Source organism: Haliotis rufescens, unplaced genomic scaffold (genome assembly GCF_023055435.1).
Source record: "Haliotis rufescens isolate VD_foot unplaced genomic scaffold, xgHalRufe1.0.p SCAF_68, whole genome shotgun sequence".
Taxonomy (NCBI): domain Eukaryota; kingdom Metazoa; phylum Mollusca; class Gastropoda; order Lepetellida; family Haliotidae; genus Haliotis; species Haliotis rufescens.
The window spans coordinates 1,656,519-1,674,048 of NW_025964359.1; the positions used below are offsets into that span (position 1 = coordinate 1,656,519).

Genomic DNA, 17,530 nt, shown 5'->3' on the forward strand with positions numbered 1-17,530 from the left:
AACTATCCCAGCTTTTCCAGCTTTCCCAACTATCCAAACTATCCCAACTATCCCAGCTTTGTCCTGTTCTGTACAATGCCGGTTCTGTTTTGTTCTGTCCTGTAGTTCTGTCTCTACTGTGAAGGATTGCCCTGAATCAGATTGTCCTGTTCTGGACAATGCCTGTTCTGTTTTGTTCTGTCTCGTAGTTCTGTCTCTACTGTGAAGGATTGCCCTGAATCAGATTGTCCTGTTCTGGACAATGCCTGTTATGTTTTGTTCTGTCCTGTAGTTCTGTCTCCTCTGTGAAGGATTGCCCTGAATCAGATTGTCCTGTTCTGGACAATGCCTGTTATGTCTTGTTCTATCTCGTAGTTCTGTCTCTACTGTGAAGGATTGTCCTGAATCAGATTGTCCTGTTCTGGACAATGCCTGTTATGTCTTGTTCTGTCCCGTAGTTCTGTCTCTACTGTGAAGGATTGCCCTGAATCAGATTGTCCTGTTCTGGACAATGCCTGTTATGTTTTGTTCTGTCCCGTAGTTCTGTCTCCCCTGTGAAGGATTGCCCTGAAACAGATTGTCCTGTTCTGGACAATGCCTGTTCTGTTTTGTTCTGTCTCGTAGTTCTGTCTCTACTGTGAAGGATTGCCCTGAATCAGATTGTCCTGTTCTGGACAATGCCTGTTATGTTTTGTTCTGTCCTGTAGTTCTGTCTCCTCTGTGAAGGATTGCCCTGAATCAGATTGTCCTGTTCTGGACAATGCCTGTTATGTCTTGTTCTATCTCGTAGTTCTGTCTCTACTGTGAAGGATTGTCCTGAATCAGATTGTCCTGTTCTGGACAATGCCTGTTATGTCTTGTTCTGTCCCGTAGTTCTGTCTCTACTGTGAAGGATTGCCCTGAATCAGATTGTCCTGTTCTGGACAATGCCTGTTATGTCTTGTTCTGTCCTGTAGTTCTGTCTCCACAGTGAAGGATTGCCCTGAATCAGATTGTCCTGTTCTGGACAATGCCTGTTCTGTTTTGTTCTGTCTCGTAGTTCTGTCTCTACTGTGAAGGATTGCCCTGAATCAGATTGTCCTGTTCTTGACAATGCCTGTTATGTTTTGTTCTGACCTGTAGTTCTGTCTACACTGTGAAGGATTGCCCTGAATCAGATTGTCCTGTTCTTGACAATGCCTGTTATGTCTTGTTCTGTCCTGTAGTTCTGTCTCCACTGTGAAGGATTGCCCTGAATCAGATTGTCCTGTTCTGTACAATGCCTGTTCTGTTTTGTTCTGTCTCGTAGTTCTGTCTCTACTGTGAAGGATTGCCCTGAATCAGATTGTCCTGTTCTGGACAATGCCTGTTATGTTTTGTTCTGTCCTGTAGTTCTGTCTCCTCTGTGAAGGATTGCCCTGAATCAGATTGTCCTGTTCTGGACAATGCCTGTTATGTCTTGTTCTGTCTCGTAGTTCTGTCTCTACTGTGAAGGATTGTCCTGAATCAGATTGTCCTGTTCTGGACAATGCCTGTTATGTCTTGTTCTGTCCCGTAGTTCTGTCTCTACTGTGAAGGATTGCCCTGAATCAGATTGTCCTGTTCTGGACAATGCCTGTTATGTTTTGTTCTGTCCTGTAGTTCTGTCTCCTCTGTGAAGGATTGCCCTGAATCAGATTGTCCTGTTCTGGACAATGCCTGTTATGTCTTGTTCTGTCTCGTAGTTCTGTCTCTACTGTGAAGGATTGTCCTGAATCAGATTGTCCTGTTCTGGACAATGCCTGTTATGTCTTGTTCTGTCCCGTAGTTCTGTCTCTACTGTGAAGGATTGCCCTGAATCAGATTGTCCTGTTCTGGACAATGCCTGTTATGTTTTGTTCTGTCCCGTAGTTCTGTCTCCCCTGTGAAGGATTGCCCTGAAACAGATTGTCCTGTTCTGGACAATGCCTGTTCTGTTTTGTTCTGTCTCGTAGTTCTGTCTCTACTGTGAAGGATTGCCCTGAATCAGATTGTCCTGTTCTGGACAATGCCTGTTATGTTTTGTTCTGTCCTGTAGTTCTGTCTCCTCTGTGAAGGATTGCCCTGAATCAGATTGTCCTGTTCTGGACAATGCCTGTTATGTCTTGTTCTATCTCGTAGTTCTGTCTCTACTGTGAAGGATTGTCCTGAATCAGATTGTCCTGTTCTGGACAATGCCTGTTATGTCTTGTTCTGTCCCGTAGTTCTGTCTCTACTGTGAAGGATTGCCCTGAATCAGATTGTCCTGTTCTGGACAATGCCTGTTATGTCTTGTTCTGTCCTGTAGTTCTGTCTCCACAGTGAAGGATTGCCCTGAATCAGATTGTCCTGTTCTGGACAATGCCTGTTCTGTTTTGTTCTGTCTCGTAGTTCTGTCTCTACTGTGAAGGATTGCCCTGAATCAGATTGTCCTGTTCTTGACAATGCCTGTTATGTTTTGTTCTGACCTGTAGTTCTGTCTACACTGTGAAGGATTGCCCTGAATCAGATTGTCCTGTTCTTGACAATGCCTGTTATGTCTTGTTCTGTCCTGTAGTTCTGTCTCCACTGTGAAGGATTGCCCTGAATCAGATTGTCCTGTTCTGTACAATGCCTGTTCTGTTTTGTTCTGTCTCGTAGTTCTGTCTCTACTGTGAAGGATTGCCCTGAATCAGATTGTCCTGTTCTGGACAATGCCTGTTATGTTTTGTTCTGTCCTGTAGTTCTGTCTCCTCTGTGAAGGATTGCCCTGAATCAGATTGTCCTGTTCTGGACAATGCCTGTTATGTCTTGTTCTGTCTCGTAGTTCTGTCTCTACTGTGAAGGATTGTCCTGAATCAGATTGTCCTGTTCTGGACAATGCCTGTTATGTCTTGTTCTGTCCTGTAGTTCTGTCTCCACTGTGAAGGATTGCCCTGAATCAGATTGTCCTGTTCTGTACAATGCCTGTTCTGTTTTGTTCTGTCTCGTAGTTCTGTCTCTACTGTGAAGGATTGCCCTGAATCAGATTGTCCTGTTCTGGACAATGCCTGTTATGTTTTGTTCTGTCCTGTAGTTCTGTCTCCTCTGTGAAGGATTGCCCTGAATCAGATTGTCCTGTTCTGGACAATGCCTGTTATGTCTTGTTCTGTCTCGTAGTTCTGTCTCTACTGTGAAGGATTGTCCTGAATCAGATTGTCCTGTTCTGGACAATGCCTGTTATGTCTTGTTCTGTCCCGTAGTTCTGTCTCTACTGTGAAGGATTGCCCTGAATCAGATTGTCCTGTTCTGGACAATGCCTGTTATGTCTTGTTCTGTCCTGTAGTTCTGTCTCCACAGTGAAGGATTACCCTGAATCAGATTGTCCTGTTCTGGACAATGCCTGTTCTGTTTTGTTCTGTCTCGTAGTTCTGTCTCTACTGTGAAGGATTGCCCTGAATCAGATTGTCCTGTTCTTGACAATGCCTGTTATGTTTTGTTCTGACCTGTAGTTCTGTCTACACTGTGAAGGATTGTCCTGAATCAGATTGTCCTGTTCTTGACAATGCCTGTTATGTCTTGTTCTGTCCTGTAGTTCTGTCTCCACTGTGAAGGATTGCCCTGAATCAGATTGTCCTGTTCTGTACAATGCCTGTTCTGTTTTGTTCTGTCTCGTAGTTCTGTCTCTACTGTGAAGGATTGTCCTGAATCAGATTGTCCTGTTCTTGACAATGCCTGTTATGTCTTGTTCTGTCTCGTAGTTCTGTCTCTACTGTGAAGGATTGTCCTGAATCAGATTGTCCTGTTCTGGACAATGCCTGTTATGTCTTGTTCTGTCTCGTAGTTCTGTCTCTACTGTGAAGGATTGTCCTGAATCAGATTGTCCTGTTCTGGACAATGCCTGTTATGTCTTGTTCTGTCCCGTAGTTCTGTCTCTACTGTGAAGGATTGTCCTGAATCAGATTGTCCTGTTCTGGACAATGCCTGTTATGTCTTGTTCTGACCTGTAGTTCTGTCTCCACTGTGAAGGATTGCCCTGAATCAGATTGTCCTGTTCTGGACAATGCCTGTTCTGTTTTGTTCTGTCTCGTAGTTCTGTCTCTACTGTGAAGGATTGCCCTGAATCAGATCGTCCTGTTCTGGACAATGCCTGTTATGTTTTGTTCTGTCCTGTAGTTCTGTCTACACTGTGAAGGATTGCCCTGAATCAGATTGTCCTGTTCTGGACAATGCCTGTTCTGTTTTGTTCTGTCTCGTAGTTCTGTCTCTACTGTGAAGGATTGCCCTGAATCAGATTGTCCTGTTCTTGACAATGCCTGTTATGTTTTGTTCTGACCTGTAGTTCTGTCTACACTGTGAAGGATTGCCCTGAATCAGATTGTCCTGTTCTTAACAATGCCTGTTATGTCTTGTTCTGTCCTGTAGTTCTGTCTCCACTGTGAAGGATTGCCCTGAATCAGATTGTCCTGTTCTGTACAATGCCTGTTCTGTTTTGTTCTGTCTCGTAGTTCTGTCTCTACTGTGAAGGATTGCCCTGAATCAGATTGTCTTGTTCTGTCCCGTAGTTCTGTCTCCTCTGTGAAGGATTGCCCTGAATCAGATTGTCCTGTTCTGTACAATGCCTGTTCTGTTTTGTTCTGTCTCGTAGTTCTGTCTCTACTGTGAAGGATTGCCCTGAATCAGATTGTCTTGTTCTGTACTGTAGTTCTGTCTCCACTGTGAAGGATTGCCCTGAATCAGATTGTCCTGTTCTGGACAATGCCTGTTATGTCTTGTTCTGTCCTGTAGTTCTGTCTATACTGTTCTGTCATGTAGTTCTGTCTCCCCTGTGAAGGATTGCCCTGAATCAGATTGTCCTGTTCTGGACAATGCCTGTTCTGTTTTGTTCTGTCTCGTAGTTCTGTCTCTACTGTGAAGGATTGCCCTGAATCAGATTGTCCTGTTCTGGACAATGCCTGTTCTGTTTTGTTCTGTCCTGTAGTTCTGTCTCTACTGTGAAGGATTGGCCTGAATCAGATTGTCCTGTTCTGTACAATGCCTGTTATGTCTTGTTCTGTCCTGTAGTTCTGTCTCCACTGTGAAGGATTGTCCTGAATCAGATTGTCCTGTTCTGGACAATGCCTGTTATGTCTTGTTCTGTCCTGTAGTTCTGTCTCTACAGTGAAGGATTGCCCTGAATCAGATTGTCCTGTTCTGGACAATGCCTGTTATGTCTTGTTCTGTCCTGTAGTTCTGTCTCTACTGTTCTGTCCCGTAGTTCTGTCTCCCCTGTGAAGGATTGCCCTGAATCAGATTGTCATGTTCTGTACAATGCCTGTTCTGTTTTGCTCTGTCTCGTAGTTCTGTCTCTACTGTGAAGGATTGTCCTGAATCAGATTGTCCTGTTCTGGTCAATGCCTGTTATGTCTTGTTCTGTCCTGTAGTTCTGTCTCCACTGTGAAGGATTGTCCTGAATCAGATTGTCCTGTTCTGGACAATGCCTGTTATGTCTTGTTCTGTCCTGTAGTTCTGTCTACACTGTGAAGGATTGCCCTGAATCAGATTGTCCTGTTCTGGACAATGCCTGTTATGTCTTGTTCTGTCCTGTAGTTCTGTCTCCCCTGTGAAGGATTGCCCTGAATCAGATTGTCCTGTTTTGTTTAATTTTCTATCCAGTCCCATTTGCTGTCTGGGCTGCATGTCGGTGGGGCAAAGAGCTTGAGCTGATGACGAGCCTAATAAGCTTGACTGCGCCAGGATCACCCAAACCCTCTTTGCTGTATTTTTGTCCCCCGCCGCGTGAAAGCGCAAAGCGGGGGATATAGTATTCACGACCGTCCGTACGTCCCACCTGTTTGTTGCCGCGATATCTCAAGAAGTAAACACTGGATTGTCTTCATATTTGGAACTATGGTGTATATACAAATTCCGCAGACACCAGTCGGTTTTGGTGACCTTGACCCCATTTTCAAGGTCACAGCAGGCAAATCTGCTTTTGGAGTTGGAAAACGGTGTTGCCGCGATATCTCAAGAACTAAACACTGGATTGTCTTCATATTTGGAACTATGGTGTATATACAGACTCCACAGACACCAGTCGGTTTTGGTGACCTTGATCCCGTTTTCAAGGTCACAGCAGGCAAATCTGCTTTTGGAGTTGGAAAACGGTGTTGCCGCGATATCTCAAGAACTAAACACTGGATTGTCTTCATATTTGGAACTATGGTGTATATACAAATTCCGCAGACACCAGTCGGTTTTGGTGACCTTGACCCCATTTTCAAGGTCACAGCAGGCAAATCTGCTTTTGGAGTTGGAAAACGGTGTTGCCGCGATATCTCAAGAACTAATTGCTGGATTGTCTTCATATTTGGAACTATGGTGTATATACAGACTCCGCAGACACCAGTCGGTTTTGGTGACCTTGACCCCATTTTCAAGGTCACAGCAGGCAAATCTGCTTTTGGAGTTGGAAAACGGTGTTGCCGCGATATCTCAAGAACTAAACACTGGATTGTCTTCATATTTGGAACTATGGTGTATATACAGACTCCGCAGACACCAGTCGGTTTTGGTGACCTTGATCCCATTTTCAAGGTCACAGCAGGCAAATCTGCTTTTGGAGTTGGAAAACGGTGTGCCGCGATATCTCAAGAACTAAACACTGGATTGTCTTCATATTTGGAACTATGGTGTATATACAAATTCCGCAGACACCAGTCGGTTTTGGTGACCTTGACCCCATTTTCAAGGTCACAGCAGGCAAATCTGCTTTTGGAGTTGGAAAACGGTGTTGCCGCGATATCTCAAGAACTAATTGCTGGATTGTCTTCATATTTGGAACTATGGTGTATATACAGACTCCGCAGACACCAGTCGGTTTTGGTGACCTTGACCCCATTTTCAAGGTCACAGCAGGCAAATCTGCTTTTGGAGTTGGAAAACGGTGTTGCCGCAATATCTCAAGAACTAAACACTGGATTGTCTTCTTATTTGGAACTATGGTGTATATACAGACTCCGCAGACACCAGTCGGTTTTGGTGACCTTGATCCCATTTTCAAGGTCACAGCAGGCAAATCTGCTTTTGGAGTTGGAAAACGGTGTTGCCGCGATATCTCAAGAACTAAACACTGGATTGTCTTCATATTTGGAACTATGGTGTATATACAGACACCGCAGACACCAGTTGGTTTTGGTGACCTTGACCCCATTTTAAAGGTCACAGCAGGCAAATCTGTTTTTGGAGTTGGAAAACAGTGTTGCAGCGATATCTCAAGAACTAAACACTGGATTGTTTTCATATTTGGAACTATGGTGTATATACAGACTCCGCAGACACCAGTCGGTTTTGGTGACCTTGACCCCATTTTCAAGGTCACAGCAGGCAAATCTGCTTTTGGAGTTGGAAAACGGTGTTGCCACAATATCTCAAGAACTAATCGCTGGATTGTCTTCATATTTGGTACTATGGTGTATATAAAGGCGGGGGACATTTCGTCACTTTGTGACAAATACTTGTTCATTTTAATCTGTAAATAATTGTAATAATGTTTTATGATGCACTAACCTCCATACAGATGCTCATAGCACTACAGTCACCATGTGTAATATGTGTGAAACAGATGAGTTTTTAGCGGAGATTTGAACATGTGGAAAGTTGGAGATAATTTTATTCTCTATGGTTACTAAGTTTGTTTCACAATTCTGGGGTGGCAACACTAAAAGATTTCTTTTCATAATTGGGCGGTTGGGAGGCCTAGTGGTCAAAGAGTTCGCTCGACATGCAAAAGATTCTGGTTCGATTCCCGACATGGGTACAATGTGTGAAGCCTATTTCTGGTGTCCGCCACAGTGATATTGCTGGAATATTGCTGAAAGTGGCGTAAAACCATACTCACTCACTCTTTTCATAATTTGTTAATTTGTAATGTGGAATTGACAAGAGGTGCTGATTTTCTGAGTGCAGCTATTCTGCCCAAGATGCCCGTATAGCCATGATTTAGATTGTCTTGTACAGGACACCTTCATAATCTCGTAATACCAGTCATTTTTTTCTGGTCCATGCCAAATCACTGACAGGACATGAATATATAGCTAGAATATTTCAACCTTCAACAATATACAAGATGCAAAGAAACTGTAGTCCCACTGGCTTGAACTTTGGGGATGTGTATACTTTTAATGACTCAACCTTTCTTGGAGAGCAGATTTGTTGGGGGATAATGTCGTAGCAGTATAATACTTGTACATTACACCTAGGTAATGTGTCTGCACGAACCGAAGCTCTCGATCAATAACAGAGGCATTATTTCTTTGTTTTTACAGCACTGGTGTGAAACGCGTTGTGAAGTCGACAAGTGCTGGAGTATTGAACACAATTAACTTTGATACATTAGTGAAGTTCAGGTCCACTCTTGATATTCGTATGTTTGTTGATGAATGAATTGCTTCTAATTGTGGCATTAGATAATACAAAATTATCTTGCAGTGAGTTTTCAATCCCAATTAATTGAAGTACGAGTCTACTGTAAAATGATGTTCTGTGCAGATCAGATTCAGTTCTAGGCATTGTGGCTTATAGTTATACGTACTGTATGACCACTGTGTTAATGGATAACTATTGTCCGTGTTTTAGAGCTGAATATTTGATAGTTGATTCAAAAAAAAAGATTGTGTTAAATCTGCATCGATTCATTTTGATTCATTTGTGCCTATTGTTTGAACCATGTGCATTATTCTAAGCTGTGAATGTGTAAGCTTTTACCATTTTAACCAGAAGAGATTTAAAATGTGGATATCAGATTTTGCGGTGAATCATGGGTTATTGGAGTGATGAGAAATGGGATGAATAAATGATGAGACTGTTTGCGTCTGTGATTTCATCCTGGTGGGTGACATTTCACACATTACGGCATCAAGGTGACGAGGCGCGAACACGTCCGGCACAAACTCCGTGTTTCGGAATGCTGTTGACAGATATGCAGGTGATTTGAGAGATTTTTTTCCAAATATATACCGATATTGAAATTGAATGGTACTTGGTGGGGATGCCCAGTTTGTGGTTTAACCATTGGCTTATCATGCCAAAGACCTGGGTTCGATTCTCCATGCATGAAGTCCATTTGTGATATCCCTCGCAGACATTTTGCTGGAATATTGCCAAAAGAGGCGTAAAACTGACTCACTCATTTGTTGGTGCCAAAACTACATGGATACATTTCTGCTGTGTGCTATACAGATGACAGAGGATACAAGAGATGCATTAATGCCTCAGGGAGACATATAACAACTATACTACCTGACTCTCCTGAGATCAGGAAAACCAGTGGTTGATAGTGAGAGGGCCATTAGGGGTATGACGTCATACTAAACCAGCCAGCTAACAGCTGGTGATATTTCCACCTATTCAGCAATATAAAAGACAAGTGTTTTATAATCAGAGTGTTTCATATCATTTTATCAATTACAATGGGTTTTTTATGAGTAACTGAAAATATTTTGTATTCATTATACTTAATACCAACATCTGACATTTATTTCATCAAACATTGGAACAAAATAATTAATTTGCCAAAGATTTTAAACTAATTTGACCTTCCTCTGAGGAACAAAAGTAGTGTCCAGGCAGATAGTATTGTCATTAATTAGTGTTATTAGTTAGTACATGCTACTTCCCTGCAAACTTGTCAGAGCTGCTAACGCCAAACATACAACTGCTGCAGCTCAGATCCAGCGCCAGCAACAACTCCCAGTGTAGTCTTGGACCCATCAGTGCTGATGCAATATCTTTCAGCCACTCTGCTTTATTGGTATGGAGTAAAACGTGTCATCAGTGTCGTGATTATCGCTATTTATTTTCACACGGAGCATCCATTGTGGCCATTTCTATTGTGCTTTTTGGGGCAATCATGGGAGGGTGTGGCTTTTTCAATGCCAAATATGTTTGGTTTTTTTATGAATCTGTAAATTCAGAAGCTTGAATCTTTTCTGATATGATATTTTTCTTATTTTGTTTTCAGGACATTGATCCCAACTTGGAAAGCTGTTTACTCATCAGTAAGGTAGGAGTTTGTTTCTACAATCCAACCATGGTATATTTTGTCAACAAAAAGATTTCATTGACATTATATTTGCAACAATTTATATTTCTTTACATATGTAAAATGTATTTTTGTGTTCTTTTACCAATTACAAACTCTGCAGATTATTATTGATCAAAATATTGTATGTAATTTATATTTATTCTGTATATGTTATTATTTCCATGGAATTACTGCACTGCTTATGATAATTGTATGCTTTATTTATTAAACATATTTATGTTTATGGAAAGGGCATTGTAAAATGGACAATATTTGCTTTATCCATTTGAACTTTATATGTCAATAAGATATGTCTCAAAAAAAGAAAGAAAAAAAGAAGACTGTTGTAAATGGAAGCGACATAACCATGTTCATATTCTTTAGAAATCTCTGCTAAAAGCAGAGTCCTTTGTGTGATTCCGACTATGTAATAAACATGTGTTTTTGAGTTCACGAAAAGTGAGCACATCCAACCCCACCAGTGCCACCCATCACAAACACATGCACAGGTAAGTCAACTGTTCAACTGAAAAAAACACGGGAACAGATGTTACAAGTCAAATAGGGAATTGCATCAGAAATTATTTTGGTCCCTGAAGTGTCCCCCATATGTCTACCATGAAACTATCGGAATGCCTTACTGAGGCCTTACTGAAGCCTTGAATTCTCTTCAAAACTCTTTGGAGCAAGAATTGTATGACGCTTTTTGAAAAGTTATTGTAGCTGTATTACAGGAATTGAATATGACAAAGGTACTAGTAATTGGATCCTGGATCCTAGATCCGGGAATAATACAATACAGAAATAGTTTTTGCAATTTGTCAGAACATTTGAATCATTTTAAGATGACTAAATGAGAGATGAAATAAATCTTGTGCTTTTGGAGGTATAAGGTTGAACATAGATTATACATTAAAGTTATTAGATAAGGGATTAGAGTTGGCATTATAACAAGGTTTATTTATTCATATCTTCTGTATTGGATTATTTTGTACTTATGGATGTAGGGGTGACCCTATGGTTAGACAGGACTTGGGACTTTATTGTGCTGGACGATGTCAATAATTTCATATTGATGTCTATAGTCTTTTGTTTAAATAAAATTTTAAGAAATCTGAGAAGTTGACTTATTTATGATGGTGCACAGTGTTTACATTTATAACTTCATAAACCCCAAAAATATTGAAGTCAATTCTTTACTAATAATTAGGTTTTCATCCCTCTAACCACCAAAACTCACCTCATGTAATCTCTTTGTACCCATGTTCCTTCAGAAGAAGAAATCATCACTACACTTGTGTCCTCGTCCCTTGTGTAGATGAGACCGCCTCCGTGTTCTAGTGGTAGAGTGTTTGCCCCGGAGAGTGGAAGCTCCGATTTCAGTCTCCGGTCACGTGATGCAAAAAGACGTTAAAAGATGGTACCATATTTTCTTGAGAATAGTGCGCACATTTTTTCCAAAAAACACAGCAGTGTAGAAGGGGGTGCGCCTTATACATGAAATAATAAGTTTTGATGGGTTTTTTCCCAATGGAAAGATATTACCATGACTGGCGTGAGCACGTAACACCGGAAATACCATGTCAACAAATCCATACTGAAGTACGCAAAATCATCATGTAATTACACTGTCTGGCTATAAAAAGTTTCTTTGTATATCTGGATTTATGTTTGTAACTTATTTCATTAATTTAATTTAAAATTCCTTTTAATATTGTTTTAATTAGTTTCAGCGAAATCGTGTGTGAAGCCATCTTCCGATCGAACAACTCACCGTTATTAACAGCAACCACAGTCAGATTACCGCTATTGACGCCTTGAAACAAACTTTAGTTGACAGAGAATGGATACATATATCATAAATGCCATGCTTTGACTCATTAAAAGTCGTATTTGTTATAGTTTGACTATTCTATGTCAACACTTAGTTCTTGCGATCACGCGATCAATTGCGCGGGAGCCTTCGTCAAGGTGACTGGTCAGACTGGTTCCATGTGAAAATAATAACCGGCAATAGCGATCAGCTGCTTCGCTTAGGGTTATTATTATTTAAAATATGTTTAGTAAAAGCTGCAACTAAATTAACAAGATATTGGAATATATTATTCCTGATAAAAAATAGTTTCAGATACAATTTTTGCCGATCCTTGCTTTAAAATCCTGTAAAGTTATATCATTGGGTGTGTCTTGACCGAATCACCGGTAGATTCCAAGAAAACGTGTGTACAGCTGATTGCTGTTTCCGTCTTAGTTTCAGGAACATACACTAGGTAATCTTAATCCCTGGATGTAAAACAATGCCTAGCAGAACCAAACTACAATTTAAACGGTAAATCAACATGTCTGGTGATTTTTTTTACCTCAAAATTCGAATGTGTACTGACCAAGTTTCTCGCCACCTGTTCGTTTATCGAAATTCGCTGAAGGGGTAGATATTCGGTGTAATTTTTTACTGCGTTTGATATTCGATTTTTTTTTTCTCAAAAATACTGAATCCGCTAGAGGGGGTTACGCATTATACAAGGATGTGCAGTATACTCAAGAAAATATGGTAGTTGTTACCCTGTCTGGCGCTCGGCATTAAGGGGCTAAAGCAAGGACTGGTCGGCTGTGTCTGAGTAGGGTATTCATGTTAAACTATGGCATGGTATCTCAGTTGGCTAGCACTATAAATCGGCATCAGTCCGGACTAGTACAAGCAGCCACACACACACATATGCATGTACTATCTAAGTGCAAAAATCTTAGACAACACCATACACATCGTCCATCAGGCTTCATGTAAACGAACAACATTTCATGAATTTCATGATTTCATGACCCGTGAAGATCCGGGTAAGAATATGTCTTCAGCAACCTATGCTAGCCGTAAAAGGCGACTATGCTTGTCGTAAGCTGCGACTAACAGGATCGGGTGGTCAGGCTCGCTGCCTTGGTTGATGCATGTTTTCGTATCCCAATTGCATGGATCGATGCTAATGATGTCAGTCACTGGATTGTCTAGTCCAGACTTGATTATTATTGACGTCCTATAGCTGGAATAGTGCCGCGTTAAATAACAAACAAACATTTCATGTCACAGATGATTGAATAGTTTGTTTTTATAATATATTTATGAATTATAAAATTGTGAACATTTTGGAGGAAAAGGTAAAAATTTATATATATTCTGACTAATATAATATGTCCCTATCTCCCTTGTTCATCATAACAACTTGTAAATACCACTTAAAGAAAAAAATATGATATGTTTCCTTGGAAACTGTGTTAATTTATTAGTGTTGTTTTATCATATTAAAAAGTGATCGGCCATAATAACTCTCTTTTAGTTATCATTTGTATTGATTGGTAAACGTCTGGTACATGACTATTGCAAATGTCGTAGATTACAGTCAAGTACCAGCCTTTCACCTATCAATACAAATGATAACAAAAAGAGAGTAATTATGGCCGAACACTTTTTAATATGATAAAACAACACCAATAATTTAATACAATTTCCAAGGACACTTGTTATATTTTCTTCTTAAAGCATCTACTTTGTAATCCATGACATTTTAATAAAGTAGATACTACACAGACATGATACAGTTTCTGTCAGTTGCCAGTGTGAAAACATTCCATAAAACACCTCCAACATTCCTCATCCAAGCAGGTATTTGCCTGCTCGAGAAGTAGAGTCATGTGGCTTTGAGAAAAAGTCCAAAATTCTAGATTGCAATAAAATGATTCAGACGACTTCGTTTCAACAAATTTCTTTCTTAGAGAGGAAGTTTAGGGTGAGTTATCTCACAAAGACGCACTTAGGCCTTAAATTCTTAAAAACTTTTCAAATTGAGTGTGATGAAAGCTGAAGATTGAAGGATGAAGGTTGTAATCTATGTACCTTCAAGAAAATTAGGACTCTGAGAATTGATCAAATTTTTCGATTCCCCAAAGAATTTGAGCAAATCCATTGAGCCATTGAAAGACACAGAATATGTCATTCACACCAGATAACTGCAAATACCTTCCTGACGTCTGTCTCAGAGTGGAGGAAGTGGCTCCCCCTAGGGCCTGGTCACGCTCCTCCACTGTAAATACATATTGGCATATCCATATCTTTGGCGTTCCTTCAAGGTGAATAGAAACAGTCAGGCTACTCGTCTGACGTAATGTAATTTTTAACAAGATTCTTTGTAATTATGGTTGATGCTGAAGGATAGTTTTAATATTTTAGATTGCAAGTGCAAGTACTTATTTGAACCTTTTGTTTGATTCTTTTGTGGCATGTTGAAGAAAGACATTTCTCTAATTGGGGACATGGGGGTACAGTTGTCTGATGTGCTGCAATTTGCTGTGCAGAGTTGCTTCCCTTAGGCATGTCTGAAACCTATGATTGCAGATTTGAATCTAGATTTGCCCTGATTATGATTGTTTAGTAGGCACAACACTTGTGCTCATGGTTTCATTATAGTGGTAAACTTCCAATGACCTGCAACACTTTCATCTTTTCCTCTCGCAGTAAGCTGACTGACAGTGATTTGATTGAAATTCATCTGCTGTCATAAAGATTGAATATGTGCTGAATTACTTTCCATGCAACTACCTTTCATTCGAAAAGAAAAATGAAGGATCAAAGTTGAACTTGGAATTACGGTTTTATTGCAAAGTGTTTTTAGTTTGTCTTCTCACTCAAATTTTATTTCTAACAATGATTCAAAACTGCAGATGCGTCCATGTCATAATGACATTATCCGAGCTTTCTTTCTTTAATGAAGGATGCGTATCATGTGTCATTATTCCATACCTCACTCTCAAAAGATAATTCTTATCCTTGAAAAATAATTTATAGTTTCTGTCGGGTGTTTAAAGGGACCGTACGTCGACGGTTCTGTGTGTTTTCAAATCATGCATGAAATAATTTCCGATTCAATTCTCAAACAAAAACAATAGAGTTCCGCACAGTGAAACTGAAAATGCAAGCACTGCGCAGAATTAACTGGCTTTAGTTTTTTTAATAGAGCCAAATTGGAGAGAAAGTTTTTGTGTGTTTTTTACCCCTGAGTTACAAAATACTAATTGCCAGCTTGATTAGATTAGAAGCTAGTGTTTATCATCGCCTAGGTTGCAATAGATTTACTAACAAGAGGAAAGTCCGGTCACGTGATAAGCATACACTGGTTTGGGCTTCACCCAGAAGCAGAAACGGAATAAGTCAAGCAGAGCTGAGTAAGCTCGGGGATTATTAGATACTGTTTACAAACAAAGCTTCAGAATGGTCGACATCCTGTCTCTAAGAATGCACTTAGTTACTGACCAAAAAATTATCACTTGCTCTTAAAAATTGTTTATTGTGTCCTGATGATGTGTCTAGGTTTGTCAGAAACATACCCATGCTTGTGGATCTGACCAAAGTGTTAAAAGTCTTAGACCTGCATCATTTCGGGTTTTCCTCCCACATTAAGTGTATATGCTGTGGTTAACCTGAAATACCGCAGCGTGAAACCCAACTCACTCATGCAACACTATTTTCACTTTTACATTGGTTCATGAGATGCTTTGTTGTAAAATTTCTTGCATGCCACTTAACAGTTGTTAGCATTGTTTGTAATTTTTTTGGACATTATAAGCACATTGTTTATTCATGATATCTGTGAAACAGTCATCGGTGGCTTACCGTATTCGACGTAATAAGCGCCCCGCTCTAATAAGCGCCCACGGCGATATTTTCTAATATATTGGTTAGTGAACAATCCCAATTAGCTCCCCTTCCGATTGATCAATGTACACATGACTTATTTATTTGTGTATAATACGTATGTTATATGCATTTTTAATTATGGGAAATTAAATTCTGGAAAAAATATATCTGTCGCATATAAACATTTCAGGCTGTCAGCATAAACCAGGAAATTTACGATCTTTCAACTCTGTTGTTTTTCACCAAAATAATATTCTAATAAGAGCCCCCTATTTTCTAACTTTGAGAGCGCCCTGGGTGCTTATTATGTCGAATACGGTAATTGACATATCCAATTTGGGATACCATAAACTGTATAAATGACAATCAACTAGGTAGATAGAGAAGTGGAAATTTTTTTTCATAATATTTATAGCTATCAAAGACTGAAAGGCTTTTTCTTTGCTAACATATGCTATTATCTAGTCAACTGATATAATACCACTAATTTGACATCATCGACTTCTGTTGAGCCTTATTAAAGGAGATTTTAGTTAAACCTGATGCATTTTTTTTTGTATTTTTATATGAAGTAAATGAAAAGCAGTTTCAACTGGTAATAGTTAAAAAGAAAATGACAAGATTATGAAAAAGGATTAACTTGCTCTATCATTAATGTAATTTGAGACTTTTTAACCACTTGAGCACAACATCTCCCTTGGCAAATATAGTTCTGATTGGATTGTTGTTTGAACATTTGTGTCAATTTTCCATTTTGGAGATAGAAAAGTTTCCTGGATTGAGTAATAAGCCCGCAACTTCCATCTATTCTTTATTCAAGGTTTCACACATCACCTCATTGCAATTACATTACTAATATGTGCCCACATAGTTTGAGAGATGCAGATTGTTGTTTGTCACTTTCCACCCAATAGGGTTCCCTATGAAATATGCAAGTAGCAAGACCCTTCACAGGTTTGGGCCACGGAGATTTGGCCAATGAAATTAACCACTCGAAACAAATGTCACTGCCTTTGAAAAGCATCACACTTGCTTGGCTCAAATGTTAGGTGAGCAAGGAAGGGGATCCCTGAAGCCGTATCTGGTTCTGATAGGCATTGTGGTGTGATGGTTGACAACTCTGTGGAGCCCAGTGGTAGACAAGGGGATAGGGAGGAAGGATGATTGGTTGATGAAGATATTTTTATTGGGATGGGAATTGGGCAAGGTGCCAGGGGTCGAATCTACTGATTGTTGGTCCAAATAAACTTATCAAGGTTTCTGATGGAAAGGCGGCGAAAAGATGCACACACACCAGCTGCAGATATTGAATGCTTCTTCATATTCTCTGTAGTGGTGCCAACTTGATAACACGTTTGTAAATTGTGTTCTTCACATAGCAACCGTCTCTGTAGTTATCTCGGGGGATAGTGACATCTCCTTGCATCCTTTGAAATGGTCCTGATAGAAGCAGGGCAGTAGATAAGGAACTTGTGTAATATGTCACTTAGAAATATCATACACATACACAGTGATTACATTTCGAGAACAGATACTTTATGACAATTATTTTTTCTTCCTTCAATCCATTCGTTAAGTTTTCACATTTTTTACATCTCAGAGATATAAAACATGAAGGCCAGAGAATAAAAAGTCTTGATCCGACGAAACAGATTCCATAGGGCACAAACAGCAAAGAGGTGAAGTTTATATGAATGGATCACTGAAATCAGTGATGATACAAGGTGTTCGCAAAAGGGGTAGCATGTCGTGCCCTACAGGCAGCCAATTGTAAATACACTTGACGTGTTGAAAGGCGATACAGATAGAAAGATAGGCATGTTTTCTGGGTGGGCGGGTGGGCGTGGCATGCTTGTACTAGTCTGGACTAA

General features: G+C 39.9%; 1 protein-coding gene across 1 annotated transcript in view; it reads right to left on the reverse strand.

Annotated features, from left to right (window-relative positions):
* Positions 1-4,429: 4,429 nt before the first annotated feature.
* Positions 4,430-17,530, reverse strand: part of LOC125376018 (histidine-rich glycoprotein-like) — a 35,132-nt gene continuing 22,031 nt past the window's right edge. The window contains exon 3 of the mRNA XM_048387189.1: positions 4,430-4,644. Coding sequence (XP_048243146.1) covers positions 4,430-4,644 — 215 coding nt within the window. The remainder of the gene's footprint in view (positions 4,645-17,530) is intronic.